The 27,229-nt window shown below is 32.2% G+C and overlaps 4 protein-coding genes across 20 annotated transcripts; 2 read left to right on the top strand and 2 right to left on the bottom strand.

Annotated features, from left to right (window-relative positions):
* The first annotated feature begins 576 nt into the window (after positions 1-576).
* On the top strand, positions 577-4,295 carry LOC111297265 (uncharacterized). Of its 13 annotated transcripts, none has more exons than XR_016326087.1 (6): positions 579-889; positions 1,041-1,287; positions 2,478-2,533; positions 2,701-2,891; positions 3,442-3,594; positions 3,803-4,295. XR_016326087.1 is itself a non-coding variant. In XM_089741177.1 (5 exons), the coding sequence occupies exons 2-5, from the start codon at positions 1,249-1,251 to the stop codon at positions 3,528-3,530; spliced, it is 375 nt and encodes a 124-aa protein (XP_089597303.1). In that variant the 5' UTR covers positions 578-889; positions 1,078-1,248; the 3' UTR covers positions 3,531-3,675. The 13 variants fall into 13 exon arrangements, 4 of the variants coding, with proteins under 4 accessions (XP_089597303.1, XP_089597304.1, XP_089597302.1 ...); XR_016326088.1 differs by lacking the exon at positions 3,803-4,295 and adding an exon at positions 2,957-3,242 and having other exon boundaries at positions 3,442-3,675; XR_016326092.1 differs by lacking the exon at positions 3,803-4,295 and having other exon boundaries at positions 577-889; positions 2,462-2,528; positions 2,701-3,242; positions 3,442-3,675.
* A 2,840-nt stretch (positions 4,296-7,135) lies between these two features.
* Positions 7,136-14,135, top strand: LOC111296019 (uncharacterized). 2 transcript variants are annotated; one of them, XM_022890014.2, is made up of 5 exons: positions 7,136-7,186; positions 7,287-7,385; positions 11,765-12,348; positions 12,876-13,051; positions 13,198-14,135. In XM_022890014.2, exons 2-5 carry the CDS (start codon positions 7,364-7,366, stop codon positions 13,649-13,651), a joined length of 1,236 nt encoding a protein of 411 aa, XP_022745749.1. In that variant the 5' UTR covers positions 7,136-7,186; positions 7,287-7,363; the 3' UTR covers positions 13,652-14,135. The 2 variants fall into 2 exon arrangements, with proteins under 2 accessions (XP_022745749.1, XP_022745748.1); XM_022890013.2 differs by having other exon boundaries at positions 7,302-7,385.
* A 1,581-nt stretch (positions 14,136-15,716) lies between these two features.
* Positions 15,717-22,639, bottom strand: LOC111296188 (retinoblastoma-related protein-like). 4 transcript variants are annotated; one of them, XM_022890319.2, is made up of 19 exons: positions 22,378-22,639; positions 21,917-22,023; positions 21,710-21,814; positions 21,477-21,619; positions 21,282-21,378; positions 21,127-21,173; positions 20,231-20,429; positions 19,875-19,941; positions 19,514-19,693; positions 19,235-19,428; positions 18,263-19,133; positions 17,895-18,045; positions 17,732-17,804; positions 17,323-17,499; positions 17,120-17,239; positions 16,898-17,042; positions 16,674-16,786; positions 16,143-16,258; positions 15,717-16,050 (listed from the first exon to the last, which is right to left on the bottom strand). In XM_022890319.2, the coding sequence occupies exons 2-19, from the start codon at positions 21,998-22,000 to the stop codon at positions 15,900-15,902; spliced, it is 3,033 nt and encodes a 1,010-aa protein (XP_022746054.2). In that variant the 5' UTR covers positions 22,001-22,023; positions 22,378-22,639; the 3' UTR covers positions 15,717-15,899. The 4 variants fall into 4 exon arrangements, with proteins under 4 accessions (XP_022746054.2, XP_022746052.2, XP_089597305.1 ...); XM_022890317.2 differs by having other exon boundaries at positions 18,239-19,133; XM_089741179.1 differs by having other exon boundaries at positions 21,917-22,071.
* A 1,721-nt stretch (positions 22,640-24,360) lies between these two features.
* On the bottom strand, positions 24,361-27,229 carry ABCI17 (non-intrinsic ABC protein 3). Its single transcript, XM_022890922.2, has 3 exons — positions 26,820-27,229; positions 24,905-25,092; positions 24,361-24,747 (listed from the first exon to the last, which is right to left on the bottom strand). Exons 1-3 carry the CDS (start codon positions 27,139-27,141, stop codon positions 24,493-24,495), a joined length of 765 nt encoding a protein of 254 aa, XP_022746657.2. The 5' UTR covers positions 27,142-27,229; the 3' UTR covers positions 24,361-24,492.

Here is a 27,229-nt window from a genome sequence, read left to right on the forward strand (position 1 = left end):
AGTAAAATTTGCAACCAACTACTTAAGTAATCTCTTTTCTTTTTGGTTGTATGCTGTAATTCTAGCATCAAGCTAGCTTTGTAAGTAGGCTTTGCTCCAAATCCAATATAAAAAATCTTATAAACTCTAAAACACCCTGTTCTCAAAATCACATTGTCACAGACTTACAGAGGTAAGATTAAAAATAATATTTTTATTTAATTATCAAAATTTTTTAACATGTTTAAAAATTATTAAGATTAAAAATAATAGGTAATTTTTAAACATGTTGAAAGATTTTGATAATTAAATAATTTTTAAATAATATTATTTAATAAACAATTAAAATTATTTATTATGAAGATAAAATCTATATTTTAGATTTTTAATTTTAAAAAACTTATATATAAATTGATTTAATTTTCAATCATAATTTAAATAATTTTACTATTTAAAAAAATTTAAAATTATTTAATTTATAATTAAAAAAATTATCTTTTTTTTTAAAAAAATTATTTTACGTGTCATTCAAAATAAATTATTTACACAAACATTTATATAAAAAATGTTATCGAATGTGTGTATATATTATAATATAACATATAAAATATATAAAAGTTGTTCCAAATTCTTTCATCCTGGAATTTGGTGGACAGCTAAGCTATGTCTTAGAAAAATTTAAGGTATTTAGGTAAAAAAAAAAAAAGGAAGATTATGGAGACTCTGTGAGAGAAGAAGCTTCAAGACTTTAGGGAGAAAAGAAGAAACACTTTACAATCCAAAGCTTCTGAACCATACAATCTGAAAAAAATTGAAAAGAGAGAAAAGGGAAGGAGAAAGAGAAAGAGATGAAGGTAGCGAGAATATGTCTGGATAAATCATTTGCCTCTCCTTCATGCTGCCTCTAAAGGTTCGAATTTCAATTTCTCCCTGTTTCTCTTCTGTCCCTTTAAACCTCTTTTAATTTCTTGTGGAAGTGTTTGATAGTTGGCTCTTCGTTTCTTTCTTCTCCTTTTCCGGTTTTCTTTCTTAATTCTCTACTCTTCTTTGTAAAAACCCAGGGTTTTTATAATTTGAATTTCTCTATTGGTTTGGAAGATCTTGAAATTCTATGTCTAGGGTTTATAGAAACTGGGAGAGGCTGGTGCGAGCTACCTCGGGCAGAGTGCAGCTTAGAATTGCTGGTCAAAGTCAGAATCGTAGGTGCAGTCCCACTTCCACCCTCGTTTGGTTGCGCGACTAACATCGACGACATCCTTCAGGCGGCCAATGAGATTCAATCGGAAGATCCCCAGATTGCTAGGATACGTATGTCATTTTCTTTTTTCCCTTATTTTCTTTGTCGTACCGCACTTTTGAGGCTACTTAATTGTATGATCTGATGATAGTTTAAATTGTGGAGTTGTTGAGTGAAGTGGCTTGAAAGCTGCTTTTGATAGGAAGATTTTGGTGTTTGATTATGTTAACTGCCATATATGTTTCATCATATTTATTTGTAGTGTTGATTGATTGGGATAGATTTATTTCAATTATCCAAAAAATATAGGAGTTAAATTCTTCTTTCCCTCTTGTGCACGTACTGGAGGAAAAGTTGGAATTTGGACACAGTACAAAAGTCTTCTTAGGTTTTTTTAGCTTTTGTGTTGTCTCTTGCTTTGTGTGTTTAGTTTATGATATGGCAGTCAGCATAGACTATGTCTAGTTGAACTAACCTTATGGAAACTTATGTGATGACTGTATTGTAGGATCGAAAGGAAAAACTATGCATGATTGCATGTTTCAAATTTAGAATCAGCAAAACTAGTAGTACTATAGAACAAAAACAGTAGAAACTTGCTTGTGATGGAAACTATTTTAACTCTTAGAAATGGATATTATGGGGTAATATGGTTCGAACTGAATGATCTTTGGGCCTAGGAGACATAATACATAGATGTGGCAATATGATATTTGTCCATGTATATTTAAAGTGATTGGAAATTTAGGTCATTAAGAGCTTGAATTAAATCAAAACAATGATTGTTTTGAATTCTTAATGCAAATGTCAGATTTGATTGAATGATTAAATTCATTTGATTGAATAACTAAATTCAAAGTATCAGATTGTATTGTGTTAATTTGCATAACAGAGGATCAATTGTTTGTTTAGATGCTTCATTTCATTCCTAGACTAGACTAAAGAATAGCCCTTAGTTGTTACATTTCCCAAAGCTGTTTTAATTTACTGCGAGGATTTAGGCTTGCATTCTACCCTTTTTGCTGATTGAGTCCAGTGTCTAGGAATGCGTCAAACCACTGTCAATGCTGTTTCCCTTTTTTTTTTTTTTAGTTCATTTTTATACCATGGATAATGCCTGGTTTAAACTTTCTTTGATACTGCTCCATCTTATCATGAAACTCCATTGTTGCTTCTACTTTATGAGAAAATGGAGTTGGACTTTGGTTTGACTATTGTGTTCACTTTTGAGCAAAACCTTATCAGTTTGCTCTGCAGATAGGACCAAGATATGTTCATCAGTTTGACTTCAGTGACCGTCACTCATTTCAAAGTAAGGTATAGTGCTTCTCCTTTATTTACACTTATTTATGACAAAAGAAGCTTTCATTGCAACTTTAATTTGTTTATTGTGCAAGTTCAAGGGATAAAAGACCCAATCCTTATCAAATTGTTAATTGATAAGTTACAATGTTACAAAACTCACATTGATTTTCTTTCAATAGTTTCTACAAAAAATACGATGAGGGGGTGAAGCAGTTTCTGACTCAATATTGCATCAAGAGGAAACAAGAGGGATATATGGTGATTAAGGATCTATGCTCAACTTTCTATGAAGCCCTATGGGTAGGGCTTGATGGGGATCCAAATCTGTCTGAAGGTGACTACATGGAGAAAACATTGGCACCAGATCCAGGTATTTTCTAACAATGAACATGTGAAGTTTGGAGTAGTTTTTGACACCCTGTTTTCTCATTGCAGACTTAATTTTGAGCCAAATCATTTGCTAAATACAATGACTTGAGCAAAAGAAAAAGCAGGGTTGATTTTCCCTTTTTTCATATCGCTGCTTTATCACATAGTAACGGTATGATGGAATTTGTCTAAATTTTTGCAAGGGACATTCAAATGGAGGAAATTGTAAACAACACTAATAACTAAGAGAAGCTTCCTCTATCCCTAGCAGCACAGATTGTATCAATTGCCTTTTCTTAAATCTGCAAACGGCAATAACAAAGAAAAGTCTCCTTGCTGCCTGCTAGAGCAGGTTGTAGCTACTGTCATTAGCCTTATTAAACGAAGCTAGAATTTTGCCATTGGGTTTCCTATTTCAATTAGAGCTCTGGGCAAAGATTAATTGAACTTAAAAACGATTGCATTTCATTGAACCTGGTTGCTACTCTTAATGTTTCTATTCTAGCCACTAACTTTGTTATTTTTTTCTTATTGGGGGTGCAATAATGCAGAGGAGAGCAAAGGAAATGACATTCAACGAGTTATCAAATTATTTTCATCTTCCTCGAAAGGAGGCAACTATAATATTGGAATTTTTTGAAATTTTAATGCATAACATATGGCTGAAAACCGGTGGCACCAGAAGAAGATGGCCTTATAAAAAGGTCTGTCTTCATTGATTCTTCTCTCCTAAATATACTAACATTGATATCTCATTGTCATTGAAAATAATTATTTTTCTTTAATTAATTATTCAATATTTAAATGAATATTATATAATTTTATTTTACTTTCGGAAGGAAATGCGGACTTCTTTATAGTATATATGATTACCAAGTCATGCAACTTGCAACAGCATGTTTCGTTTTACAGCTTGAAAAAATATGATGACGTGGCTTGCGATAGATGAAGTGTTGAATTTTGAAAGGCTGCATTAAATGTCATCTTAAAGGCTAACGAAAGAAATAATTGGAGTATGTTTGTGCAAGCTTTCTAAAAAGTTACAATTGTTGGAGGCTGGTATCACGACGCTTCAGTCAAACAGAAATGGAAAAAGGCCGCGTTAAAAGCCCATCAGACACTTGGGAGTGATGCACTAAGCATAAGAGAAAAGAGGGCAGATCTTAAGATGACTAAAATTTAACAAAAAGAAAAAGTTTTCCACGTATTATATTTTAATATATTTAAGATTAGTTGCTACGCTATTTATTTAATAATTTATACTTGCAGAACGCAACTGATCTTAAATATGATTTATTACGACATGCAACTGATCAAATTTTAAGTCATTTTTATATTTGATTATTATATTATTTATTATGATATAGCATAATATTTTAATATATTTAAGATCGGTTCCCATGTTTTGTAGTTGACAATTTTTTTAGTATATATTTAACATGTTCAATTTATAAAAAAAAAAAAAAAAGCTTCAATCAAGTTAGTGACGACTGCATACTTTAATTTACAAAACCTATTTCTTGTTTATATTGCCCAACCGGAAGCGCGATATGGTTACTAGTTATTTATAAAATTATATAAACTAAAATATAATTATTATTTATAAAAAATATCATATTTCAATTTATTATAGTTGCTAAACATGTTTAATGTTTTCAGCTTTTGAAATCATACAATAATATTATTTAACCTAACAAGTTTTTTGTTTTTCAAATAAAACAAAATAAAATAAAATAAAATATTCAAAAAAAATATAAAACAAAGAAATTAAAAACGTACCTAACTATTCCTTAGTTTTGATTATTGTTGTTCATATATATATATATTATTAATATTAATCAATTAATTTTTTATAGTTCTTTAATCAATTTTTTGACATTTGATGATTTGCGCGATGAAGTGAAGGCCATCAATTATTGTTGAACAATAAATTTATGAAAATTTTTTTTATCTTATTTCAGAGTAGAGAGCTGACCAAACTTACATCATTTTATAAGCAATTTAAATTCATCGTTAGAATACATTTAAATAATAATAATAATAACAACACAAAACCTCAAATTAGACAAATAGGAGAAATTAAATCTTTACTCTTTTAATTTACAACGTCTCTTATACTTGGTTTTTTTTTTTTTTTTAAATCAAATTAATAACTGTAATATCTTAATTGAATATGCTATAGTTAAAGGAGATTTATATAATAATTTTTTCGTTTGCGAAGAATTTTTAGTATTAAAGATATATATAATTTATTACATTATTTTTTGTCATTTATTACTTTATTACATTACTATGTTTCTTATTTAAAATTTTTTATGAAAAAGATAACAATTTAAGAATAAAAGAATGTTTAAATCAACAAATATTTCATTTCAACAATTATCGATTTTTTCATCCTATTATCACAATTACTCCATTCATAGGTAGGAAGTGAAAAGTTTAATTCATTAAATTAAAAAAATGATGAAACTCTTTCTCTTCCTTATCTATTAATTTTCTTGTAAATCTAGTTAATGTTATTAATTTTTCAAAAGCTTTTATGAGCAAACCTTGAGAAAAAAATTACCCATTTTTTATTTTTCAATTTTCATTTAGATTTTGTTTCTCTAAAAAGAATTTGTCGAATTGTAAGTGTTTTTTTTTTTTTTATCATTTTATTCAAACTTTTATGTTTTATTGATTAATATATTCACTAATTTATAATGTCTTTTTTGTAAAATTCATCAATTAAAAGATCTAATTTACAAGTTTGGAAGATATTAAAAGAATCTGATAATAAATTTATTGATTTATGCTGTAAATTTCTCAATTCGTTTCAATTCTTTTTTGTTTTGTTTTTTTTTTGGTTATTTATGATAGATTTCACATTCATGTTTAAAAAATTTAATATTTTACTGATTAATGAAACAAATATGTAGAAATATATTTTAATGTTTTTAATTATTATTATTAAACCGTAGTAACGTGCAAAAAGCTACATAATTCATTAATTAAACTAAACTCTATATTAAATCTAATTTCTATAGCAGCTTCACAAAATTATTGTGCTCAAAATATCTTTATTAGGTTAGCAAATACAAACAAAAAAACTCCTAAAAAACATGAAAACAATGATTGATGAAAATCAACGAAATAAACGGCCAAGATTCCTCCAAATCTGATTTTTTTCCAAAGAATATCTAAACCACGCAGTGTCCACCACTAAGTCACTGGCCTCCACCAGCCACCCCAAATTCAACACGTGTCCCTTTCAACCTTAAACGACATGTAGATTTACTTAAAACGTGATATTATTTTGTTTAACTTGGTTACGTGGGACCCACGTTACCTCAATTCTTTGCGTCTGTCAGACACTTGACCCTTTAGTTTTTCCCTTCTTTGTTATTTTATCCCACAAATGATCAAATTACATTTAAGTCCTTATGGTCTTACATTTAAAAAAAAAAAAAATAACAGCATATAATCTTCTATGGACTTAAATATTTTGAGATTTTAATTTGTTATTATCTATATTTTAGACTAATAAATGTCCTTAAATAAGTTGGTATTTATTTTTTTAAAAATAACTCATTAATTAGTTAATTATATTAATATTAAACCAAAAAAACATAAAAAATATATTATTTTTAAGAAATACTAATTGATATTTATTAACTCTGATTAAGTGAAATTCAGTTATTTAGTCGAACTTATTTTGTGCAAACAATTGAAATTTAATAGATTTAAGTTTACGTATATCTCAAAATTTTAACATTTGAAATTATGTTAATTTTAATTTTATTTTTTAAAATTAGGATCCAATACCAACAGACCATTCAAATATAGATTTGGGTAAATATATATATATATATAAATATATATATATTTCTAATCTAAATTGCATATATATTTTTGGTCTGGTCATATATTTATATATTATGCTCTAAAAAAATTGCATATATTTATTATATGTATATATAAATATATTTTAATAAAAATTAAATATGTTGTTCAATTGCTGACATTATTAATTGAATCACCAGTGACTTGATAATTCTATTATGATTTAAATTCAAACATTAATGTTAATTCACTTAATTGTTCTCAGTTAAAAAAAAGTCTTATTGCAAAACTGTAAAATTATTGGGATGTAAAAGAATTGTTCCAAAAATCATATTGTTTTATTAATCAAATAAATAAAAGCACAAATATTAGAAAAAAAAAAAAGGGAAAAAGAAAGGGAAAACGACTTCTCTTCTTCTTATTATACATAACTTCTTTTGTCCTTCTCTCTTGCTGTCTCTAGCATCACACCAGGTCTCATTCTCTTCTCTACACTTTTCTTTCTCTTTTTTTCTTTTTCAGTTTGAATTTTATTTGAAATCTCTCGTATTTTTGGGTTCTTTTATTTATGTAGTATTTGGTTTTACAGGTGAGGGCTAAAAGAGGAGGATCTGATGTACTTGCCGGTGGATCTTAATTATAGACAAGATCATGATGGCCCTTGAAAATAAAGGTTAGTTTTTTTTTAAATTTTTTTTTCACTTTTTGGGTTTAAAGTTTTAAACTTTGATCTGCTTTGAATTATGGGTTTCAGTTTATTCGAGTATATATATATATATTTTTTAAAATTTTATTTTGTGGTGTTTTCGTTAATGGGGTTTTCAAAAAATTTGATGTTTTGGGCATTGTCTTTGATGAGTTTTTTATGCTTTTCTTAAAAGTTTAGTTCTTTTTATTGCTTTATTTATTCAGTGGTTGAGATCACTTTGCTTTAAGATCTTCATCGGGGTTGCTTGAATTTTTTTTTTTTTTTGGAATAATTTAATTCGAATTTAGGATCCAATTGAGGAGTTCCAGTATGGTTCCTGTTGGACAGGTGTGAGATATGGTATCTCAAATTGAGGGCTTTTCAAATTCTGGTGTGCCATTGAGTAGCTAATGCTATGAAACTGAAAGTTAGTATTGTACTATATTGTGAAATTTGTATTTTGGAGACTTGACTTGGTAATGCATGTTGGATAAATGAAGAGCTTTTTATCAGCTTACTGAGAAAACATGTTATTATGGAGAAAATATGTTATTAAGTTGGCTTATCTCTTCCTAAATTCGACGTAACAGTTGAATCTTTTGTTTATTGGAATGATTGGAGGAGAAGTATGTAAATTTTTTTTTCATATTTAGTTCTATGCTGTCTGTTATCCAAAACACATCGACCTTATTTAGTCTTAAGCAGCGGTGACTATGTGGAGAAGCTTTAGGCAGCTTGTTTGATTATTTCTAGATATTTTAAAATACTTTTAGCATTTTAGACTCTTTTGTGGTATCGGATTTTATTGAATAGTCTCATTTTCATGCACATCCATCACGGGGAAGTCACTCTTTCTGTATTGCAATGAGCTGTCTTAAGGGTTTAGATTCCCAAAAATTCCATTGGAAACTGTTGTTGCTACAAGGATGGAAGCAGAATTTTCAGTTTGAGGGGGGGAAAGTCTTACATATTATTAGGAGTTAAAATTTTTTAACTGTAAATAATAAAATTGCATAAAATATATCAGGTAAGCTAATACAATTAAGCACCAAAAAAAAAAAAAAAACCTGACATAAAAAAATGTTCATTATATAAATTGAGCATGACGGATTTTCATTACAATTTCATCTGTGGGTTGTAGTGTATTTAATTCTACACAAGATCTAAGTTTCATGATTAATTCTACACAACTTTAATTTAAGAACCCTAAATTTTGAATAATACAGTATACAAACTTGATGCAATAACAAATAGTTTAAATTGTTAAGAAAAATACCCGTAAAGAGTAATATTAGAATAAATTCAATTGAAATTTTGAAGTCAAATTGAAGTTTACCTGCTTAAGATTTAAGGGTATTCCTCAAAAGTTTTGTCTCTACTTTACAATTGGAGAAGCAAGTTTTTTTTTAATCCATGTTTATCTAAATAAAATAGGTTAGCCTGTACTATTTAAGAGGACAAATTAATTTTACATGTAATTGAGTCAAAAACTAGAAAAAAAGAAAACATAATACAAGTATATATAAGCAAAAGAAAACTTTAGGAACTTTGGGGGGCAACTGCCCCCGCCCTCCCCTTAGTTCTGTCCTTGGGTGTCTGGAATAGCGATTGACTTAGGTTTTATTATTCCTGTCTCAACTCAGTTTCATTAGCAATTAGGTGTAAATTTGGGTTTGGATCAATTGGCAGGTAGCTTTAGCATGTTATATGGCCTAGCTTCACCTAAGCACCATTTAGTCAAATAATTTATCATATAAGATTCTTATATAATCATGAAAATATTCCTAATCCAGTAAAATTGTTGCATGTTAGCTACAAGGTTCACAGTTGGACAGGTATTACCCAAAATTTAGAAATAAAGTTATAAATAAAATGGGTCTCATGTTTAACTTGTTTCAGGGAAAGTTTGGCAATCATTCTATCTAAACAAATAGAACTGGGTTTATTTGTTAATTAGGCTAGTCTGAATGTAGTTGGGTCCTCAATCTGCATGGCTAAATGAGGTTTTCTTGGCTTTTTGAATGAGATGATAGTCTAGTTTTTCCTTTTTGGCAGGAGAGATGATAGTCTAGTTGATGTTCTAAATCTCTAGTATTTGTAATGCTTAGGTTACCTCCTAGCTTTAGTTTTACTATTTTTTTTAGTTGCATATTGGTCCAGTCTCTAGCTATATATTACCTCCCAGCAGAGGAAAGGCCAAATGTAGGATTTGCATTCTATCTAAACAAGTAGAACTGGGTTTATTTATTAATTAGTTTAATCTGAATTTAGTTAGGTCCTCAATCAGTATGGCTAAATGAGGTTGGCCTGGCTTTGTGAATGAGATGATAGTCTAGCTTTTCTTTTTTGGCCGGAGGGATGATAGTCTAGTCAATGTTTTAAAGCTTGAGTATTTGTAATGTGCTTAGGTTACCTCATAGCATCAGTTTTACTATTTCTTTGAATTGCATATTGGTACAGGTTCTAGCTATATATTAACTCCCAGTAGAGGAAAGGTTAAATGCGAGTTTTACAGATGACCTAAATGAAAAGTTAGGGAAATAAAGCATTGGCATCATAGCAGGTGTGTGAGGCTTCATGCCTAGGAAAATGCATTACCAGTATTGTGTTTCCTTCAGATGTTGTTTGTTCAAAAATTAGTGGCACACGCTTTAAGTTGAAATGGGCCATAAATTTATTACACTGGGACTGAGAGAATAACTGCAATGCCCACAAAGCTGGCTTAATAAATCTGTAAAGCCTACAAAAGTGAGGCACCCCCCCTGTTATGGGTATTTCTTTGCATTCATTGGCATGCATGACACCTTGATGAAACTCTTCTTCTGTATGATGATTATACCTAGTTTGATGAAATGATTGGAGTTTGGATATTGTCTTCGTTAGTTACCAACATAAAATTTGGTCTTTTGTATATATTGGTTATGGTATCTTTATTATTATTTTTTAATTAAACTTCACTAGTTAGTGCCTCAGTTGATTCATTCATTTGGGTTCCATTGAAACTTGTCTCCGTTTTCACGCCCCTTTGTCCCAGATCTTCCCCCTTTTTCTTTCCATTTCCCCATTCCCTTGCCATGGAAGGATGAAGAAACATTTACTATAGAGTTGTTACTATGCTCTGGAAAATATATACCAGAAGAAATAAATAATTTAACAAAGAAAAATAAGACTGGTCTTGTTTCATATCACCATAAGACGTAGAACAGCTGGAGTATGTACTTAGTTGAACTCAGAAGTGTTGCTTGCTTTTGAAGCAATTTTGTTTCAAATTTTAACATTACAGATCAAGTACTGATCTTTTCCACTACTGTGAAGAATTATGACTTGTGAAGGCTTTCTTTGCTGTTTATAAACATCATCACTTTTTTTTAATGTTGAAAACATGCAACAGGAAGTGGCTTGGAGGGTTATTAGAGGCTGAAGTGAACATAATACTTTTTTGATTATTTTTCATTATCATTTTTATTAGAATAGCTTGATAATTTAGTCTTCTATTAGCTTTTGGGATGGCAGCTTCATTGATGATCTTGGTAAAGAAATAGCAACTTGAGTTTCTTCCTTATGGAAAACATTTAGCATTTAAGGTCTTATTTTGATGCTCTTCATAAACAATTGGCTACTTGAATTTCAGCCTATGTGTATGGATGGGGAGTGTTGCAGAGATATTGACTTTGCCCTTCTTAGTTGTGTCTTTCACCTTCAAACTAGAAGTTTGATGAAGGAATATATTCCAAGAGTGGTATCCTTTATCTTTGAGGGTCCTGACCTTTCAGAGTTTCGTAATTAATTTCTTTAACCCTACATATCCCACCATTTTCTTGTGCATGCGTAAAGATAAGAGGCTCCACTAAAGAAGTGAAAGGTGAAGGGGCATAGCTGAAGGCAGTGATGAATGCTATGCTTATTATCTGATTGAATATATGCTATTCTTGTGTGAAGTATGCTGGTGAGTTAAAGCCTTTTAAGATGTGCTACAAGTTCATTTGTGCTTTTTTCTGTCTGTCTCTATGGTGAGTTCCACCCCTGTTGCTACTGATTTGTTTGTCACTGGTCCCTCCTGCTGCCATTGGTTATTGCTTGTTGTTAGTATTTCTAAAAGGATCCACATACATAGATTTTCCTTTCTCATTCTTCAGGGTGCCGTCAACTGTGCAGTGCCCTTCTAGTTTTGGGAAGCATTTTTTGCTGTATGAAATCATAATACTGGACTTGCCTCGCAACATATCTTGAACATTCTGTTTATTCAATTTTACATTTTTTTTTCTTTGTTTTGTGACGACAGTTGGCACGTGTAGAAACTATGGTGATGCATTCATCAAATTTGATATTTTATTGATAGGTTTTTGCTTATTTATTTTATGTAGAAACTATGCAGAACTGTGAGGCAGCCTTAAAATGCCTCCATACCAAGGGGTTCCCGTACAATCTGCAATGTACCGGGAATTCAATTGAAGGCCTTCCAGAGCTTAAAGATGCTCAACCTGGTCGGAATGTTGTAGAACCAATTTGCTCATTGAGTGGAGAGTTTATGGAACTTCCAAATGAATTTTACCACAAACCTACCCTCCAGCATGAGTATGGCTCATGGTCAACCTTGTATCCTGACTCTCATAAGTTGCAGCCATACCCATTGAATGCTTTTGGGAGCCAATTTTACCACTTTCCTGTGGATAACAGAGTTCATTATGCCCCATGCAATGTGATCACTCATGGACACCCTTATGAATTCCAGTTCCAAGATTTTCAGTACTTTGTGGTCATAGACTTTGAGGCTACATGCGGCAAGGAGAGAAATCCCCATCCACAGGAGATAATTGAGTTTCCATCTGTCATTGTGAGTAGTGTTACTGGCCAGCTGGAAGCATGTTTTCAGACTTATGTACGACCAACTTGCAATCAGCTCCTGAGTGATTTTTGCAAGGATCTGACAGGCATCCAGCAAATTCAGGTCAGTTTAGAATTCCTTGTCTTTACCAAGATTTGGAAACTTAACATACCAGTTGAGCAGCATGATTTTCTGCACGTATATGTTTGTGCCTGGACAGGCTTAAAAATTTGTTGTAATCGGTTTCTAATTTTTGTTATATATATTAACATGCTTGATTGCTGCAGTTTGGTCTTTGCCAAAAAGATGCACTGTTAGAAAAATTATGAGTTGGGAAGCACAAAGTTAACCTTAACCTTATTTTTGCTGACTTGGCAATAGCATCAATTGGATTTCTTTGGGTTTGGTATGACAGGAATTCAACCAAGAGAGGTGATTTAAGACAGAATCTGGGGTTCTTCCTATTTAGGCTTTATGTTGGATAAGGGTTCAAGAGTAGGGATTGTCCCATGGCGGGACAAGTTAGATTGTGGTGATTGACTGTGGTTTCTTAGATTGTGGTGATTGACTGTGGTTTCTTGCTCTTTTTCTTGATAGTTTTCACTGCGGCTTGTGAGCCTATTTTCTAAATATGCATATATGTGTTCTAGGTAGATAGAGGTGTTACTCTGAGCGAGGCTCTCCTTAGGCATGATAAATGGCTTGAGAAGAAGGGCATAAAGAACACCAACTTTGCTGTGGTGACATGGTCAAACTGGGATTGTCGGGTAATGCTGGAATCTGAGTGCCGATTCAAGAAGATCCGGAAACCTCCTTACTTTAACCGGTAAATAATTTTGATATGTGCTTATTTGCTTTTTTTTTCCCCTTTAACAGATCATGTATTTATTTACAAAAATTTATAATAGTGTTGACACCATTGTGAAGATAGGCATTTATATTAAATATTTCTTTTTATTTTCCTTTTGGGAGGTGGATCAACTTAAAAGTTCCTTTCCGTGAGGTTTTTGGTGGAGTGAGGTGCAATCTGAAGGAGGCAGTTGAAATGGCGGGCCTGGCATGGCAGGGGCGTGCTCATTGTGGCCTTGATGATGCCAAAAACACAGCTCGCTTACTTGCCCTCTTGATGTGCAAGGGTTTTAAATTCGCTATCACAAACTCACTGATGTGGCAGGCTAGTGATGGTCCATTTACATCGAACCCGACCCCTGAGAATATGGCCTTCTCTCCACATCACCCCCAAAAGCCTAAGGATCAGCAAATGCCCCTATTTCAGTACCACCCTTACTGTTTCTGTGGAGTGAAGAGTAGCAAAGGAATGGTCCGGAAGCCCGGGCCAAAGCAAGGAAGTGTGTTCTTCGGCTGTGGGAACTGGACTGTCACCAGAGGTGCCCGCTGCCACTACTTCGAGTGGGCTTCTCCCTAACTTGAATTTGCTAGGGCTTGTCCATCTTTCATGATGGCATCTTAAACCCTTCTTAGATGTCTTGTAAAAAAGAAAATGATAAAAAAAAGGTCAAAAAGGAGAATGGTAGTGTAATTGTCTCCTCGTTGAAAGCACATACACCTGAAGTTGCTTAATTGCTTGGTGAGGCTTCTGCTTCTTAGAGAACACATATTAGTACTTGTCTCGGTTGCTCAGGATTGTGTGTGGGCATGATGAGCATGAGTCTCAGCCCGTGACATTTGCATATGCGGTAAAACATGGGTCATCCAAGAAATGGGAGCTTCAACCTGTAAAGCTGACTTGTTGACAGGAGAACAAATCGGGTATGTGAGGGTTTGGCTAGTTAGGATGATGCATTTACATGCTTAAACATGCTATAAGTTATCATAATAATCTATGAGATAGGGACAGCTTTGTTTCCTATGCCTTTCTAATGGGAATGAGTAGTGTTGTTTGCACCTTATTTCTTTGTTTCCCTCTGACTAACAACCATTCCAAACTTACACAAAACACAGAACTCACAAACAAAGCTAACATACTTCTAACCATTGCATAGTACTAGAGGTGCTAAAATACATCTAACCATCATACTAACATTAGAGGTGGCAAATCGGATAAGTTCGAGATGAGTTTTATTGGTTTCATGTTATATTAGGTCATTTCGGATTCGGATAACTTTCGGATGGAGGTCATATTTTTACTTATCTTTTTCAGAACTCTTCCATGCTTGTAAGGTAAATTTCAAGCTAGTGAATATTTGAGAATATTTTTTATGAAGGCGATTATAATTTGAAAATAAGATAAAAAAAATTATAGATGTTAAGATTTGAATTTTAAACTTGTTAATGGCATTTCTTAAAAATAATTGCATAAATTATCAACTAATATGGCATTCATTGTTTTAGAAATTGACCAAAGCTATAAAGTAAGAAATTCCATATTTATCATCATATATATATTCATCTTTAACTCAAATGAAAACTTGGCAAAAAGCAACAATAATAAGTCAGATGGTTTGGTATTAACCTTCAATTTGCCTATATTAAGCTATAAAGTAAGAAATTCCATATTTATCATCATATATATATTCATCTTTAACTCAAATGAAAACTTGGCAAAAAGCAACAATAATAAGTCAGATGGTTTGGTATTAACCTTCAATTTGCCTATATTAATTAAGACAGAATCACTTCATAGTGATAAGAACAGCAGTGACAATCAACCATACTTTAGCAATAGTTAACAAGAAGTATGAAGAGAGATAAGGAGCTAAGTAAATCAGAAAACTTGAGCTATTTTCAAGAGGCCAAATAGAAGTTGGATAAACTTGTTTAACATGGGTCATCATCAGATCAGACGGATAATGAAGCATATGACGACCTTCAGCACTCTGTTTTAAGGCTTGCAACGGCTTCTTTTTAATGATTTCAATCGCGTCAACGTTTTCAGTGCAGATCCAATATTTTCTTTTTCGAGTTCATTTATACTATATATATATATATATATATATAATATTATAAATAAAATTTTAAAATAATATATTATTATATTATTACAATTATCCTGGAGTTCTCATCTCTTGAAAAACGTAATTACATTATTGTTTATGTTACCAAATACATCCTTATTAATACATGTAACTTTAAAAATCATTCTGCATATCATTCTTTATTCAAGGCATAACTGTGAACAAATTTATTAATAGAAAAAATTTTAAAGATGTCCAACGAAAATTTTTTCTTCAATTTTTACTTGGACAAAATCCAAATCAACCTCCCTATATTCAAGGGTTGAGGGTTTTTTTCACAGGCTTTTTCATGATGGGAGCATTACAACATTCCTCAATGTTTCTCAAGTCAGAAAACCTTATGGTCTTGTTAAATATGAGTTTAGGGTTTACCATTTAAGATTTTAAAAATATAACAATTGATGCCTGGACTCGAATCCTCAAACACTGTTAAACAAGATGTTGACTTCTAAAACATCTCATGAAACATGCCAAGAAGATTACTACTTGAATGAGCACTGTAATTCCAACAAATGATTTGCTACAAACAGGCAAAACAAGGCACATTTTATTCATTTTGTTAGGCCAGGCTTCAAGCAGTGTATCTAACATTCGTAATCACATAGGGGTAATCACATAGAGATGGCTCTTACAATACCCGTAGAATGTAAGAAGATTAGGGAAGAGAGGCAGAATTTACATGGAATACATGTAGCTGCACTAAGATTCTGGTTGCTCGGATTTTAAAGGTGCCGCGGATGAGGATGCACAGCTCCCGTTTTGAAGGTAAAGGCTGTTTGCAACCATAGAATCACTAACCAAGCCAACATCAACATCATCAAAGTTGAGTGCCCCTCTGATCTTCCGGGTACTGAGTAACAAAGCAACTCATTCAGTTAGCGCATCACAAATATTTACGTACTTGAAAAGAATTGTTACCCAGAGAGAAGAAGAGAAGAATACCCATTCAAGTGATTGTTGATGGCAGTTAGGTCTTTTGAAGGGCTCTGAAAGGCACGAGTACTCTCTCCAACACAAGCATAATAGCTTCTTGAGCTATGAGAGATTAGAGCATCCATCTGTAGATGAAAACAAAATCTAATTAAAAAAAGGGCACACACTGCTTAACTCTGTAACCATGGATTCCAATGAGATACCAAAGGCCAAAAATAAGAAAATAGAAAATTTCCAATACATTGTTCAGTCAAGCAAGAAAGAGAACCCAGGATTAAACTCTTTTTACAAGTTTCACAAACTTAAATATTGGAAATTAAAGGGTCTTTTTTTTTTCCTTTATTGGCCTTTCTAAAAGTGCTGCATTTTAAACAGATTTTAAACAAGTAAATAAACAGTCAAGTGGCAGTTGTTCTTAGCAATCAAATACACTTTTCCTTTTTGTTCCATGAGGCTGGTCAAATCTTAAATGTGCAAGTCTGGTTTACCAGTAAATGGAAAATTGATCAATTAAGTCAACTCAACGGAAAACAAAAGTACCTTGGATGTACGCAATGGAGACACATATACATTGTGTGTTGCAGATACTTTCTTTGGGGACATATCAGGGAGACATGGAAAAGGAGCAACTTTAGGTGATCCAGGGCATGGACCTAATTAGTCAATGAAGAAATTAGTAAATTAGCATGGTTTGCAGAAGCAACAAGGACAGAACATAACATCAAAATCCCCCCGTATAATAATGGAAAAAGTGAAAGGTTTACCATCATTATTGTTGTTGGCTTCAGGAGAAAGGCTCGTTCTTGAAGTTGTTCCAGCAGGACCAAGTTCTACTAGCAAAGGCTTTACGGCAGGAATAAATATTTCATTGTAAAATGAAATAATATCAACATGATCCTGCCCTGTTCTCTGTTTTCAGATCATTAAAATGGTTAAAATTCCCTCAAAAAGTAGGCAGCCTAGAAAATAGAGATGAGAACTCATACCCCATTCCTTCGTGCTGATGATGGGTCAAGAAATACACTGCAGAAAACTTGTGGTTTACATTGCGGTTGCTTCCTATAGATGCAAATAATTTCTTTAAAACTCAGGTGCAACTGAGAAATCTGCAGGCCATTAAATCACAATGTAAGAGGAAATACAGCAGATAAATTGAACAGCAGCTAAAAATATCATTAGAAGAGCATACCTTTGAAACTACATAGAAACAACAAAGGATGATCTGGTCAATATGACGGTTAAAGAACAGAGATGTCCGCTGGCTAAGTATTTGTTGAAAAAGACGATATACACTCTCCCTAATCTGTTGAGACAGTTGTAGTCTCTCAACCATACCATTAATCCTGACAGCAGCCAACTTATTGATCTAGCAGTGCAAAGCAAGCAAAATGTTAGACACAGAGCTGACTGATAATCACTGAATCTAAATCAAATTCAAAAGTCGGTGCACATTGGCCACCATAAAAATATTTCAATGGATATTTACAATGAGTACTAATAGGTTAAATTTTTGTAACAGTATAAGCACGTGGGAGCTGCATCATCATTATAAGAATTTAAGCAAATAGATGAAAGTCTAATTTATCTCATTTTGATACCTTGCTAAAAAATATATTTATCCCTGTTTCTGCACATGTTTCTCCTGCACCACCTGGGTTAGGACGTGTTGGACTACAAAACAAATGCCCCATAACAAAATGCAGTAAGCCATTGCCAATAGTTCAGGATTTCTACTTCCCTAGAACTTACACCATACAATACCTGGCAAATGCAGATTGCAAAGGAGCCTTCTTAAGGTTGCTGAACGCTAATAGACGATCCTTCACTGGTGATGTAAAAGTGTTCCGTTCAACCAAAACACTCCTGTAATCAGTGCATGGTCTCTTGGGAGACCTGACATCCCCATTTTGACCTGAAAAAGGTAACATGACTATTTAAATTAACTTCAGGATAGAATCAAATTTAACATTTGACAAAAGTATAACTGTAATCAGATAATATAACACAAGCTACTATAGTAAACAAGAAAATTGACATAATGGTCACAAGTTTTCCATTTCTGAAAATATAAGAAATGGTAAAACTAAGCTACCAATATTGCATACCTAAGATAGAGCTCCTGACATTACCTGATGAAGATTCATGCTTCTGCAAAGAAGCCACCGTAGGCATACCTCCAGAAAAGTTGATATGCATTGCAATTGCGTCCAAAGATGGCATTGGTTCTGCCAATAAGCCTAGTCGATTTATTTCAGCAGATAGAGCAGGTCTTGCAACTATCAAAGAATTGTACATTGAGGAACCTTTCTCCCACACCATGCTCTCCAAAAGTCTCTCTTCCAGAGAATTCAGATGCCGCCTCAATTCTCTTGGTAGAGACTCCTCATGTCTAATGAAACTCTCTATCACCTTGCTAAGATCAAAGGCTGTAATACCAGTTCTGTCCAGAACTGTTGGAAACAACATGGTGGCAGTCTTATGTGTCGCTAGCACTAGTTCAGCAGAACAAGCAAGTATACATCGGTGAAATCTCTCATTAGTTAATAAAGAGGTCAAATTAGGTGCATGTAATATTTGGGCTTCTGCAGTACACATAGCTTCCAAAACCCTATAGTATAACTTAAGTCCTTCCAGTCTTCGTTGTTCCATCCATATATTGTCCATCAAGTTTGCACTTTGAAGGCTTCCAGTTACACTACGCTCATGGTTACTTGGAAATATTGCCTCCAATATTATACGCGCCCTACGTACCACATCATTAGTAACATCTTTATCACAGGATGATAGAAAACTCTGCAACTCTGTTGAGGGTTTTGAAGGAAGCGGACAAATAACAGTACGAAGCCACTTCGCAGTTGTCATTGCAGTGCTGACGGGTGTAGCTGCCATCTTTGCATTAGGCGGACCAAGGACACCATTTGCATGAGATGCAGGAGAACGAAGAGGAGACAGTGGGCTTGAGATTGTCTTTGAGGGTGAAGCTATTGAATCAAATTTCCTCTACTCAAAACAGAATAAAAAAAATTATTAGATAAAGTGACTGCTACATAAAGCATAAAAACCAAGAAAGGAGAACATGCTTTCTCAGACACGAAACACACCTTGGTGCCAGTTACATTCACAGCCCCTCCAGACAAGCTCCCTAAACCAAGTAAACTATCTTCCTCATTTATAAATACCCTCTCGTCCAGATCACCTTTATTGTGAATGGCATCATCATAATCCTTTTCTAAAATACTTAAACTGGATGAGAGAGATTGTTCCTCCATTAAACCTTCAAAATAGAATAAGCCATCTGCATCAAAGGGGATCAGGAAATTAGAAGCGGAAGCAAATGAAAGCATGCTACCCGAATTACATTCGTGACTTTTATGACTAACCTGTATCAATATTTTCAAGTGTTTCAGTTTTGCACTCAGATGCTGAACAGGGCCTTTTTTTCAATATTTCTTCTATTAACTTGTTGGTCATCTCCATTGTTTTCCTCAAATCATCTTCTGAAGCATCATACATGTTGCAAAGTGATGCAAACAAATCGACACCTTTGTCACCTTTCTTAACTGAACAGTTACAGGTCAAAAAAATTAACAATGAGGAAGGCAAAGTTTTATCCACCAGGAAAAGCAAATAGAAAGATGCAAAAGGGTTAGGACCAAACACAAGTGAAGAAACTCAAATGCCTTCTCTTTATGAAAAATAATAGATCTAAAAATTGGCTGCCAAAAAAGAGCAGATAATTACCAAAGCGTGGAGAATCACTGATCTTGAAGTTTCTGAATCGAATAGGAACATGTATAATCAGAATAGCCTGTTAAAAATCACATTAAATTGCATTATTACTACATGCTCCAGGAATATAAAAGGATAAAATGGCTCAAAGACGACAGATATTTTAGTTGAATCTTTTCAAGCACATTTAAATGCATCTTTCCACTTTTGTTTAATAGTTACTCATTATATTAATCCTTTATCTGTGCTTATAATCATAACAACACATTTCTTTAGAAGAACAAGATGGCATGTCATTCCTAAGTAAAACAGACTCTGCCTTCCTACAATCACTAGTATTAGGAAAGCCTCAGAAAAGTGTAACTGACCAGTACAGAAACAAAACCATTTGTGCAAGTCACTAGGTCTTTAAAACGGCTGAATGCATGCACGCGGAGCGCCAAAAACAGTAACCAACCAAAACGATGGTACTTTGACACATAATCAGGAGCACTGGTAACATTTTGCTGCTTGTCAATATTTGCATCACTTGTCAAGAAGAGTTCCCAAAATGCACGCTTGTATGACCTTTAGTACAATTAAATAGCAATATAAAAGTGTTATTTACATTACAAAATAGAAAATTATATAAAGTATGCAGAGAAATTAGGTTTTGAGGATGCAGTTACTTGGTGAAAAATAATAAAAATTTATTACATACTCAGGACAAATTCAGTGTAATAATAACATTGTGTGATATATAATTCTGCAATCAGTTTAAATGACAATGTCATATATATATATATATATCACTATCTTAAATTTAATCTTGTTACCCATCTGGACAAGATGACAATCAAGGCATGCCATAAACCAGCCGCATGGCTAGTTACTGGTATAATTAGGATACAAATTGGCGTTTGGGTGTGTGTGTGTGTGTGGTTATGGTTTTTAATTTTCCAACATCTTTGATAAGCATATCCTGTAAAGTGCCCTTCCTCCACCCTCCCCAAACACTTAATAAATACAAGAAAATATAGGCTTACTCTTGTAAATTTTAGACAAGGTTCAAGACAACATAAACAAGCTCGCTGCAGAATCTACATAGCTTTTAGAGCATAGATTGATGAATGCAAAGCAGTATACCTTTTCACTAGGTTGCTTTCACGCATTTAAGAAAAGAGAGAAATGCTAATGCGATTACAAAGTTATATGCACAGAGCATCTTCTAACATAGACCAAGATATAAAAGAAGGGAACCAAGATATAAAAGAAGGGAACCTACTTGCTCAGAAGGCTTAAGTGCACAAAATTGGCCTGCATCTCCTTTGCCTAATTGATTAAAGTACAATAAGTAAGTAGTCAAATAGAAGTCACATGACCATACATTTTTTAGAAAAAAAAAGCAAGTTAAAGCATAAATCTATATTCTTTCACCACCTCAAGTCTACTCTCCCAATCTTCACCATACATGTTATTTAAAACAGGACCAGCTTTTACCACAAACTGGGGCAACTCTTTGAAGAAATCCACAATACTGAAAGACATAAAAAAAATAAAATAAAATAACAATAATTAAAACAGATATCAATCACAAAAACTATCCATATGTACACAAAATTAACAGCATCATACTTTAGCTTTGCAGCTCTCAATATCTTGCATAATGTAAGCCCACTTTCATCCGACTGTTGCTGCACATTTTCTCCACTCCTTTTACTTAGCCGCTTCAGCGAATACAAGACAAATGAAAACCAAAATCGTTCTGCTTCTTCCAGCTAATCCAGAATAAATGCAACAAAGTTAGTTCACCTAAAAGCAATTATCTTTATTAATTTCCATATAAAAAGAATTTAAAAAATATATGCCTTCCCGCTCCCAATTGCCGAAACATTTGATGCTAAAAGGTGTTTGGTTTCTTTGAATATCTTCATCGCTTCGGTGCAAGTTTTCTCATCCAATGATAACCCATTCTGCAAAGCATGAAAACATTACATTAACAAAACACATCACCACAAAAAGAAGAAGAAAAAGCAATATTTAAAATAATATTATCAAAAACCACGCATCACTACCTTGCACAAAGCAGTGAATCTAGCTTCAATGGCATCACCATCCGTGCTGTTTGAAGTTGTAACTGAAGGCTTCATTTCTTCCATATTTCTTCAAATAACCCTAGCAGCTGTTCTCAAAATTATCCATTTTCAAAACTTAAAGACTCTAATTCCCTCTAAAATTTTAACAAGAAACAAATAATCAGCATATTCAAGAGTAAGCTAGCTACTAGAGTCTCCAATTAAAAAAAAAAAAATACTAAATACACAGCAACTTAAACCCCCGTCCCAAAATAGAAAATTTATGCCAAAAATTTAAAAATTTCTAACTATTACTACTAAAAGCAATGTAAAAATTGAAAGAAAAAAAAAAAAGAAAATTTTCTTTGTGCTTTTGAAAATGGCGAATTAACTTTGAAGAATCTCAACCAAACAATTAAAAAATATGATAAAAATTAAAGCAGAATTAAAAGAAAACTTACAGAATTTGGGCTTGAAATTCGGTTCGATCTCGGATCTACAGATCCAGTGAAGCGAAAACCCTAGCTTTAAATCCTTCCCCCCCAACACAGCGATTTAACGGATAAAGAAGAAGAAAAACCAGTGAGAAAGAAAAAAGCAATTTTCTTTTCTTTTTCTTTTAATATTTTTGTTAATAACAAGAAGAACCCTAAAATTTTCCCTCTCTTGTCTTTTTTCTTTTTTTTTTTTTTAATTTGGGCCTCTTTTTGTGGAAACCCTATCAAGGAAGGATCTTTCTCTTTAGCGCGGGAAAACTAACCAACATTATATCACGATGGTCATGCACATGCACATGATATGCATCGTTACCGAATCATATTTTGACACGTCATGATGTAGGATTGGCTTTTGCCGCCAAAATTGTTCAACGTCTCGCCGTGACGAAGATTCCCGCTTTGGGAAGGTGGGTAAGAGGGTTGGATTTTCGCCGTTACGGTGAGTTTAACGGAGAGTTTCTGAGTTGGGCCGAGCCGTTCGGGGGATTACCTTCGACTCCGAGTCTTGGAAATTGGGATGGGAGTCGAGGGTGAGTGTGGCCCGTGTGGGGGACCACTAAAATGATTCTTTGAATGGTGTCGTTTAGCGGTCTGAAGTTGTGTCGTTTTGTGTGGGGTGATTCGTTTATGCATTGAAAAATTATTACTTACGAAACATGCAACTTAAAAAATTTTAATTAAGATGTAAATCAACAAAACATTGAACCAATAATAGTAAACATATTTTATTTATATTTATTTTTTATTTTAATAAACGAGCATAAATAAATTTTTAAAATTTATTAATTAAATAAATAAATTACGAATGTAAAAAAATTTATTCATATTTGAATATGTGAAGGAATAGAATATTTAACAAATAATTTGTGAATAAACCTTATTTCTGTTTATTTATATTTATTTATTATATAAAATAAATGGTCACAATCAATATTTAAAATTTATTAATTAAATAAACATATCGTAATTATAATAAAAAAATTTTATGTGCGATTCCTTTACATTTTTTACTTTAATCATTTGATTAAAGAATATTACGTTGGCCCACGGCTCACGTATTACTAAATAATAAAATAAATATGGGATTTAAATTTTATCAATTATTTAGAAAAAAAAAATAACTTTACCTATCAATTATTAAAAAAAAAAAAGAAACTAAATATGTTGATTCATTGAAATGTTATCACTAAGATATGAATAGTAATTTATATTAGAAAACTAAATATGTGACTGTTTAAAGTTCAATTTTGACAACATTTAAAAATTTTTTTTTTTCATTTTTCTGTCAATTTAAAATTTTAGGTTAACATATCACCAAATTTATCATATTTGAGCAAGGAAAGTAGTTTCAAGTTTGATTTCTATTCGGTAAAGAGCAGAATTGGGAAATTGCTTCCATTTTGAAGATGTACAGTTTTGGTGATGGAAGTTTGCTAGTTTTAAGCTCGGTTTCAACACAACTTTTACAGGATGACTTCCAAAGTTAAATTGTAAGTGATATATTAATTCTCATGAATTATTTATATTTAATTAAAATAAAATTAAAATTTAACTCAATCATTATTAAATTAAATTTAAATTTAAATACAAATAATCAAATTTAATACCAAACGTAAAAATTAAATTTATTTTTTATTTGATAAATGAATATAATTGACGAACTTAAATAACTTAATTTTTATTTCAAATCAAATTCAAATTTAAAAATTTAAAATTCAAACAAATTTCAAACAATAAATTTTAAGTCAAATTTAAATTCAAAATTTTTGGATTCATTGCTTCCTAATCAGCACTCTGTGAGAGGATGTGCGTGCAAAATTGGATATCCCTACCCTCCCCAGTGGAAATTTTGTTGAATGTTGGGCTCCTTTACCCATGGAGATGGCTGTCAATTGATTTCGCCTTTTTTTTTTTTTTGGGAATTTTTATTATCTCATTAAGTGTCGGTGGAGTCCAAAAGGTACTTCTGTACTTCAATTTATTGCAAAACATGGAACAAAAACTAGTAGAAATATATCAAACATCTTGCAATTAACATCAATCCCAAACACAGAAAAGGAAATATACAACACAAGTATTTTAAGAACTTAGTTGAAGAAACCTTTGTGCCATGGGATGCTTGGCTTGTGATAGCTCATCAGGCTTCAAAACCTCAACAATTTCACCATGCACAAGAAGGCAAACCACATCTGCTACCCTTTGGATTTGCTTGATGCTATGAGAAACCATTACAACAGTCATTCCCTTTTTCTTCTTAAGTTTCACTATCACATCCTCTATGTTTTGTGTCGAAATCGGATCCAAGGCACTTGTTGGTTCATCCAGCAACAAAACCTTGAAATTAACCAAATCCGAGGCGTCAATGTCCAACAAAAGAAAACATTTTTCAAGTTATCCTGAAGTAATAGACAAAAAAAATATACATGCAAATTGCAGCAAAGTTTGAATGCAACATTTCAGCAGGGGGAATACAGGGAGGAGTGTGCAATACCTCGGGTTCATTAGCTAGTGTCCGAGCAAGTGCAACTCTTTGAGCTTGACCAACAGATAATTCACCACCGGTCTTACTGAAAAAGGAGGAATCAAGGTCTGCAAGTGTTAGCAACTTGGAAACTTCTTCATCACTTAACTTCTTTCCTCTCAAGTTTGGTCCATATCGAATGTTATCTGCAACAGTACCTGAAAACGATCCATACTCTTCATTAATTGACCCTGAAATTCTTTTCTCTTTACTTTTTTTTTTTACTATAAAACAGTTAAAATCTTAAAGTCTACGAACTCAAGTAAGTTTAAGCATTCACATTTGCAAATGGTAAATTGTTGCAGGACCTCCTAATGTTACCTCAAATTTGCAGTACCTGTCATTGATGGACCGGAAAGACCCATCGGACGTCAAAATTTTCCATTCTTTTCCATGTCAAATTTATAACTCGACAAAATATTTATAGTAGTTTATGCTTATATTAATATAAATTATTTCATTTCACAAGAAAAGTATTTTTTATGAAGCTGTGCAATTCTGCTAAAGAATTATCTCTATTTTCAATCAAGCAACACTTATGAAAAATTTATAATTCAAAGTAGTCCATAATCGAAATTTAAAATACAAAAAAAAGTCAAAAAATTGTAATTAAGTATGAAAATGAAAATGAAAATAAAAAATTGTTTAAAAAGATGATAGAGATGACTTCATGGTTCATATATAAAAGTAAATGGTTCTCAAGAAAGATGTTTAAAGCAAAAGACAATTGTCCCAACCAAAACCTGTCTTTTTCCCTTACCCTCACTTTATGAAAGCTGTCAACTTTCTTTAGGTTGAATCAATAATGCAATATTATTGTATGTAAATGGTGCCATGCTTATTTGTCAATATTACTACTTAAAAATAAGGCAACATTTGAATACTAAAACAACATTATATATATATATATATGTGTGTGACAATAGGATCACTTTAAATAATATTATAATTGATTGACGTATGAATTTCTCATGCATGTGTGCATATATACAGTTAGTCATCGATAGTAAATTTTTGGTTAAAGGGTATAAAAAAATCTCTAAATTATAACTAAAAAAATTCTAAGCCTTTATTTTATTATTATAATCAATCAATTCTTTTAATGTTTATTTGTTTTCAATTAATCTCTTATTTGAATGAAAAAAATTAAGACTATTAATTTTTTTGTCAGCTAAGATAAAATTCTTGTGATATTAATAAAATAAATAAAAATTTATCACATGATGTAATTAATATATGTAAAAATTAAATAAAATAAAAAATTTTTTCCTCAATTTCTTCTCTATTTTCTCTCTTTTAAAGATTCCTTTAAAAGTTTAACTGATTATAATTAAGAGATTGATTAATTTTATTTTATCATGTGACTAAATTTTATCTAATTAAAAATTTAATTGAATTGAAATAAAAAATTAAAAATTCGATTGATTGTAATAAAATATTAAAAACTTAAATAATTTTTTAATTATAATTCACAGGTATTTTTTACCCTTTAACCTAAATTTTTTTACATCTACAAATAGAGTTAAAGAAGCTATCGTTTGTCCATTTTTTAATTATCTTTTTTCTATTATATATCATTTTATTAATCTCAAAGTGAAATTTAAGAATTTTTTACTTATATATATTGATTTTAATGTCGTTTTAAAATAAATTGTAAGTAGCAAAAAAATAAAAAGCCTAATAAATTGAAAAATATTAATGTAAATTTATTTTCTATTTGGCTTTTTAGGCAAAACTTATCATATGAGAGGAAAAAAAAAAGATGACCCTAAAACCAAGTAATAGAACTAAATTAACTGTATGATCTTGATGACCTAAAGGGATAACTTTGTTTTTTTTTTTTTTGTTCTCATAAATCTCACCAAAAATTCGGATTGAAAATTACCGTGAAAGAGGGCGGGGAGCTGAAAAAGCATGCCGACTTTCCGGCGAAGTCCAAGAACATCAAGATCAACGATATCATGACCGTCAAGGAACACCGTATCCGATGGAGGCTCCCACAACCGATTAAGTGCTCTAAGCAACGTTGATTTCCCACTCCCGCTTGGTCCAATGATCCCCACGATCATCCCTTTCGGGATACCCATGTTGATTCCGTTTAGAATAGGAACACCCGCATCAGATACTTTCTTCAAATCACGAACCTCAAATTTCATCCCACCATCATGATGATCATCTACGTTTAATAGCAAATGCTCTGCAGCCATTTTTGTTTTGTAGTTTTGATTTCAATGTTTTTGGTTGAGGCATTGTCCGTTTGTATTTAACGTGATGGGAGAAGATGATTTTAGACTG

This window comes from Durio zibethinus, chromosome 12, assembly GCF_047325235.1.
Source record: "Durio zibethinus cultivar Kanyao isolate XHJ-2024 chromosome 12, ASM4732523v1, whole genome shotgun sequence".
Classification (NCBI taxonomy): domain Eukaryota; kingdom Viridiplantae; phylum Streptophyta; class Magnoliopsida; order Malvales; family Malvaceae; genus Durio; species Durio zibethinus.